General features: G+C 39.4%; 1 protein-coding gene across 1 annotated transcript in view; it reads left to right on the top strand.

Annotated features, from left to right (window-relative positions):
- The window catches only part of COCH (cochlin), a 20,809-nt gene that overhangs the window by 8,136 nt on the left and 5,335 nt on the right, over positions 1-7,338 (top strand). Inside the window, exons 4-6 of the mRNA XM_019654272.1 lie at positions 161-315; positions 1,039-1,265; positions 1,447-1,963. Coding sequence (XP_019509817.1) covers positions 161-315; positions 1,039-1,265; positions 1,447-1,963 — 899 coding nt within the window. The remainder of the gene's footprint in view (positions 1-160; positions 316-1,038; positions 1,266-1,446; positions 1,964-7,338) is intronic.

The following is a 7,338-nucleotide window of genomic DNA, read 5'->3' as shown; positions in this document are numbered from 1 at the left end:
GTTGAGCTGTTGTTCAGCATCTTAGCTGTAGAGGGCAGTGTCACTGGCCCTCATATGTGGGATCCGAACCGGGGCCCTCTGGCGTCCCACGCCAGTTCTTAACCATCACACCACTCGGCCGGCCCTAAAGGTTTTTTTTTTAAGGTATATAGTGTTGCTTGTTTTCCTCTTCCAAGTCTCTGGATAACATATTTTTTCATTTTTCATGTAGCGAGCATCCCAAAATAGAATTTTACTTGAAGAACTTTACATCAGCCAAAGACGTTTTGCTTGCTATAAAGGAAGTAGGTTTTCGAGGTGGTAATTCCAACACAGGTAAGTAGACTTTGGGATCTGGGATGTAACACAAGAGAGGGCTATGAATGATCACATATGTGAAACTATTATGCTCTTTTATATAAGATGTGATACGCTTTCTCCTGGCACTGAAATGTTGGCTAGGTGTGTACTTGATTATCTGAGATACTCAATTTGTAATGGAAAATATACCAAAGGGTTAATTGATGTGTCTTATTTAAAAAAAATATATATATATATATATAAGCATTGTGATTTATAATCGTTACATTGAATGAGGCAGATGTCACTTTAGGGAAGTACCTTTTTGGAATGCTAAAAGCAAGCAAAGAGCAACAGACTTATCTAATGAATGCAGATGCCAGGGAAAGAACTAGAGTAGTAGCACTACAGACCCTCTGAAGGGAGACTTCTTGTTCTGAGTCCTTAGAGGTACTAGTCAAGTCACTAAGGGGCCAGATAGAGAGCGCAAGTACCTGAATGAGAATCAGTTCTGTGTTTCTAATGATTGATGTGCTCGAAGGAAATGTGAGACTTCTGGGAGGGAATGGGGTATGTCATGTGGGTTGTGAAGACAAAAAAATAGGCCTGACAGATTAGACTTTCCCATCTTATGCATCTATTATACAACCGGGCTCTATGTAAAATCCTTAAACTAGGTGGCATCAAGCTGGTACAGGGGAATAGAAATGTCATTTGAGCAGTGGTGCTGGTCCAGTTTGCTTCTTTTTTCAAACCTAGGAAAAGCCTTGAAGCATACCGCCCAGAAATTCTTCACACCAGAGACTGGAGTGAGAAAAGGGATCCCCAAAGTGGCGGTGGTATTTATTGATGGCTGGCCTTCTGATGACATCGAGGAAGCAGGCATTGTGGCTAGAGAGTTTGGTGTAAATGTATTTATAGTTTCTGTGGCCAAGCCTATCCCAGAGGAACTGGGGATGGTTCAGGATGTTGCATTTGTGGACAAGGTAAGGCAGTGAGGGGTGTCTTCTGTTAGGGTAGATTCCCTTTTGAACCTTGAGGCACAGTGCTGACTGGCCCATATCTGGATTCAGTTTGAACGTTCAAGAGTTAATGTTTTCATAACTTCGAAGAAGAAACAACTTTTGACCCCTTTGGATATCTTTTGTCTCCCTGCCCCCCCATTAGGCCGTCTGTCGGACCAATGGCTTTTTCTCTTACCATATGCCCAACTGGTTTGGCACCACAAAATATGTCAAGCCCCTGGTCCAGAAGCTCTGCACTCATGAGCAGATGATGTGCAGCAAGACCTGTTACAACTCAGTGAACATTGCCTTTCTAATTGACGGCTCGAGCAGTGTTGGAGAGAGCAACTTCCGCCTCATGCTCGAATTTGTTTCCAACATAGCCAAGATTTTTGAAATATCAGACATTGGTGCCAAGATAGCTGCTGTACAGTTCACCTACGATCAGCGCACAGAGTTCAGTTTCACTGACTACAGCACCAAAGAGAATGTCCTCGCAGTTATCAGAAACATCCGCTATATGAGTGGCGGCACAGCTACTGGTGATGCCATCTCCTTTACCATGAGAAATGTGTTTGGTCCCGTGAGGGACAGCCCCAACAAGAACTTCCTGGTAGTTGTCACAGATGGGCAGTCCTATGATGATGTCCGCGGCCCTGCTGCCGCTGCACAAGATGCAGGTAACGTCCTTGTCCTTGGTCTGGGAAGGGTCATGAAGAAGGGGTTCTGGGAACACTAGGAGTAAATATAAATGAAAGCATTTATTTTATTGAACAAACACCTATGGTGTCGCAGTCATGTTCTAAAGCTTTACCCCTTGTTAACTGATTTAATTGTCAAGGTGGCTCTACTCATCTCATTCCACAGATAAGGAAACAAACTTCCCCAAAATGCACAGTAAGTGGCGAGGCCAGTGTCCAAACCCAGGCAGTCTTACTGAGTCCACACTCCTAACCACTGTATTGCTGAGGGAAATACCAGGAGAACCCTGTCATGTGTTAAGGAAATGTTACAGGTTCTCGCATTTGGCTCAAACTTGGAATATATCTACCCCCGCCCTCCCCATCACAGTTTATCAAAACTTACTATGAATCTACTTGATAATTTAACTTTTAAGTAGTTTTCAGTCTGGCATACATTTTCTTAAGATGATAAGGTCAAGGATAAAGACTTTAATTCTATCTAAACTTCCTTTTTAGTCTTTTTTTCTTGAGATAATGAAAACACTCTGATGTTCTAAAAGGGTATAAAAAGACTTTCTTTCTCCCTTACCCCAACCTTAGTATTACTTTTGGCAAAGCCACTAGTTCCTGAAGAATTAGCATAGTGTGTTGCTGAGATCAAATAGGCCAACAAAAAGCTGAAGTTCCTTGGCTGCCATAAAACTGAGTGATTGGAGTCCAATATTTAAAAACAAAAATGCTAACTTGGGAGGGGGGAAGTAGCAGTCTTCCATTTTCTTTTCTTCTTTTTTTTAAAGATTTTATTGGGGAATTAGAGCAGGGGAACAGCGCTGGGGAATTGGGGGAAGGGGAACAGACAAGTTGCTGTCCTTTTGTTCTTCAGTCTAGTTGTGGAGGACGTCGCTTCACTGNAGTGTCACTGGCCCTCATATGTGGGATCCGAACCGGGGCCCTCTGGCGTCCCAAGCCAGTTCTTAACCATCGCGCCACTCGGCCGGCCCCCTGCATTATTTCTTGATAGCTAGATTCCTGCAGTTCTAAAACATTCTTAATCATGTAACATATTACTGAGTTTTCACTCTGTGCCAGCCATTGTTTTAACTTCCATGACAACTCTACAACTGTACGAGGTAGGTACAATTTTACTCCATTTGACAGATGAAGAAACATACTACAAGTGTGTTCTTATCAACACTTACCTTCAACAGCACAAAAACATTTTCCCAGGCAGATTTTGTGCCCGTGTAAGCAAGTTTTTAAAAAGGCTTGCAGCATCCTTAGATGGCTTTCCTGCTGAGCTATTTTCTTGATCAGTCAGAGCAATAGATGCAATATGGCACAAATCAGTCGGATGCCCCTGAAAAGTGTGGATAGAATCTCAGCTGTTATTCTTGTGTTGCAGGGGAGTCATCAGCATCTCAGGGGGACCTGTGCGAATCTATAGCCTACCAGGTCGAGAAAACTATTCCTCAGTAATGGCCAATGACATTCAGTCTCAAACGCTTGCCTGGTGGTCTGCGTCTTTCACAGTGACAAGTAGGTACAATCACATTGTTCTTGCTTTTGTGTAAATATTGCTTCCCCGCTGCCCAAAATAAGTTTTCTGCTTTTCTCAGCCCCACCTCTTTGACTTGGATAGAAAAACCTGTGCTCAAGACTGAAGGGGTCAACTGTGGGTTAGATTCAGGGGACCCAAAGTGTCAAGGATCCACTGAAGCCACACTTGGATAAATGGGGGAAGAATAATCTTGCTGTCAGGATGGCAATGGTCTGCCATCAGAATGCCCTGGCATTTACCAAGTAACACTAAATTAAAAAAAAAATACTACTGATGAATGCATATGAATTCATTTGGGTGATCCTTTTAAAATATCTAATAAATAAAAATCCATTTTGGTTCTTTGAAACCAGAATGTAGCAGTTACTCCTGCAGCTGCCATCCTGTATTTCATTTATCATCCTATAGGACCCTACATTAGATTTATTATGCTTTGATGGTAAAGAAGGAAGAGGTAAAAATAACCTCTTTATTTTAACAGAAGGCAAAAGTGGTACCCAGGAAGCCACAGGACAAGCAGTGTCCACAGCACGTCCATCAACAGGTATGAAATATGGAACCTATAGTTGCCTGGCACAGTATTGGGAAAGTCTTTCAGAATGATACTTGGCAGGAGTTTTTCCCTATGTGGGCTTCTTGCTATGGAACCATTTCCCTTTTGCTAAGGCCAAATGCTTCCTTTGTTTAAGGTAAACGACTGAAGAAAACACCTGACAAGAAAGCTGGCAATAAAGGTAAGAGTTCAGATATCCATTTGGGAAAATAACAAATCCTTCCTCCTTCCCTCCTTCCTCTTGAAACTGCTAATGGAAAGATTTGTTTGGGTGTTCACAGACTGTAAAGCAGACATTGCATTTCTGATCGATGGAAGTTTTAATATTGGGCAGCGCCGATTTAATCTACAGAAGAATTTTGTTGGGAAAGTGGCCCTCATGTTGGGAATTGGAACAGAAGGACCACATGTGGGTCTTGTTCAAGCCAGGTACCAACCTTGTTAACATGGGCGACTTGAATGATGCTTTGAATGATGACAAATGATCAATCCTTTTAGTAGGTACATTCATTTCAGTTCAATATAAACTGAGTTGTGAACAATCTGGATTCCCAAACTATAAATTCAGGATTTCCGACTGCCTGAACAGACTGGGTAGGTCTAAGTGCTTTCTTTTTGGAATAAAAGGATTTAGAGAATTATATGCTATTTGAGGACCGGAAGATAGACTAAAAGGCCTTGTTGCTCATGCAAATTATCTCTGCACACCTACTCTGCTCAATTCCTAATTTCTCTTGACTGAAGGAAGAAACAGTGATAATGTCTATTCCTCCTCTCTATTCTGTGGTTATTCTTTTCAGCTCTTTCCATAGTCCCTTGATTGGAGGTCTGAAGTTTGACCTTTTAATTTGTATTCATTTAAAAATATTTATTGGTGGCTTTTAGGATTATAATATGCTCATTGTAAAAAATTTGAAAGCCTTTTATGTATAAAGCACAATTTCCTAAATATACCCCCTTGAGATAATCACTGTAAAATGTTTTATTTCCTTTCAGTATTTAAAGAAAATATTTAATTGTACATGTGAGTGTATTTCTTTTTCAAAAGCTCAGGCTATAGAATTGCCTTATATTCTGTTTTTTTAGCCTTTAGTATTCTGAGCATTTTACCATATCACAAATATTCTTCGAAAAATGATGCTTCATAATGTTCCTTTACTTAATTATTTAGCCATTCTTCTATTGCTTCTTCACCATTACATACTACACTGTGACAAACATCCTTATGTCATCTGTGCCATCTCTGATTTAGCTAGATTCCTAGAAGTGAGATTGTGTTAAAGGGTTCTGACATTTTTAAGGCTTCTGAAATAAACAGTTAAATTGCTTTCTAGAAAGTTGTAAGTGTGGATGTAAGGTTCTCACCAGTATTGTTATAAAACTAATTTATATTTCATTTGTTCTTACGCTATTTTTTACAATTAGTTCTTAATTTAGATAGAATTTTTTGGTGTGAGACTTTAACTTCATTTTTCTACATAATTTAACCATTTGTTCCACACCTTTTGAAAAATGAGTTTCTTTTTTTTTTTTTTTTTTTGCTTGACCATCCTGCTACCTATTGGCAGCTCAGCTCAGGCTGGACTCGAACTGCTGTTGCTCAGAGCTCAAACTCTTGAGCGAGCTCTTAACCAACTGAGCCACTCGGCTGGCCCGAAAAATGAGTTTCTTATTCCATTGATTGTGATATAAATTTTATGTACAAATTTAGGCAAGTCTGTTTCTTTAATCCAGTTGTTAATTCTCACATCTTTTCTACAATACCTTGATTACTGTAGCATTCTTTATTATACATTTTAACATCCCATAGGGCAAACTCCCCTTAGTCCTTTTTTATATTTTTACTTTGCTATTTTTACCCAATTCTTTTTCAAGAGGAAAGCTGCACTACCTTGCAAACTCATACAAAGATTAGCTTCACTCTAAACTTCCTAGTATACAGTTTTTTCTATTTTAGAAAGAACATTAGACAAGATAAACTATGTCAAGAGTTTCTATTTCAGCAGAAAAACAGAATATATCATTAAGGATGCAAAAATAAGAGTAAATGTTATATCATAATTTGGATAGTTGAAAAGTAACCATAAATGTGAATCATCAACATATGAAATCTGATTTTGTGACCTAACGTTCCACCAAGTATATAATCATACCATCAGGTATGCAGAAATACAATCAGTGCTATTATACTTGTATCTCAAAAAATATTGACTTAATGGCAAATGATACTGCCAAGATCTTAAAATTTTGCACTTATAAAATATTGACTTATCTAAACTTAACACAACAAATAGTGCTTTAACTGTTTTTACTCAACATGGCCTCTAATAAACACAGAGCCATTCTAAAAGTGAGCTGAAATCCTTTTAATAAATAGGGCAATAAATAATAAATATGGAAAAATCTCAAATCTCTTACAAGACACATAAGTTTAAGATTAGCAAATTTCAATATCATTTATAATAAGATAAATTCAATATCGTAATACTTTGTAATTCATTGCCTTCTAACTTTTCTCATTTTAAAAATGTTGGCCTTTGTGTCATTGAAACTGTCTCTTCTGACCAGAGACCTGGGTGACCAGACCCAGGCTGTTCAGTGCTGGGGGGTCCCCACAGGAGCATACCTAGCCTCACACCAGGCTGGCTTCCAATATCTGATGCCCAACTTTGCAGAGTTCCATTAAGCCCAGTGCCCTGAGCCATGCCTGGTGTCAGGTGCTCCATACAGTATAGGCATGGACTTTGGATCAGACAAATCTGAGTTTCAAGTGCAGCTATGTTTTGGTGGGAAAATTTACCTAAATGCTCTGAGCCTGTTTCTTCGTTTATATGATAGGGATAATAATTTTTACCTTATAGAGTTATATGCAATGAGATTACACATATTTCTCATATTACCCAGAATATAATAAACCCTCAAGGTAGCAATTGTTTTTGTTACATTTCTGAAAGGTCCCTAAAAATTCAACAAGGATGCAATGCCTTAGTTGACTATATAATGAGGGATTAAGAAAGAAACTTGGGCATTGTTTAATCTAAAGGTTTTTTGTTTGTTTGTTTTTAAAGATTTTTATTGGGGAATTGGGGGAAGGGGAACAGACAAGTTGCTGTCGTTTTGTTCTTCAGTCTAGTTGTGGAGGACTTTGCTTCACTGGCCCAAGTTGACACCATCATTGCTCTCTTCCCGGGCGAGGCAGATCAGTCGCCGGCTTCTGGATGGCCGCTCACTGCGGCTGCTGGCTACATACGGTAGCCCATG

The sequence above is a fragment of the Hipposideros armiger genome, unplaced genomic scaffold, assembly GCF_001890085.2.
Source record: "Hipposideros armiger isolate ML-2016 unplaced genomic scaffold, ASM189008v1 scaffold_218, whole genome shotgun sequence".
Lineage (NCBI taxonomy): Eukaryota > Metazoa > Chordata > Mammalia > Chiroptera > Hipposideridae > Hipposideros > Hipposideros armiger.
This window is presented reverse-complemented; position numbering and strand designations above follow the sequence as displayed.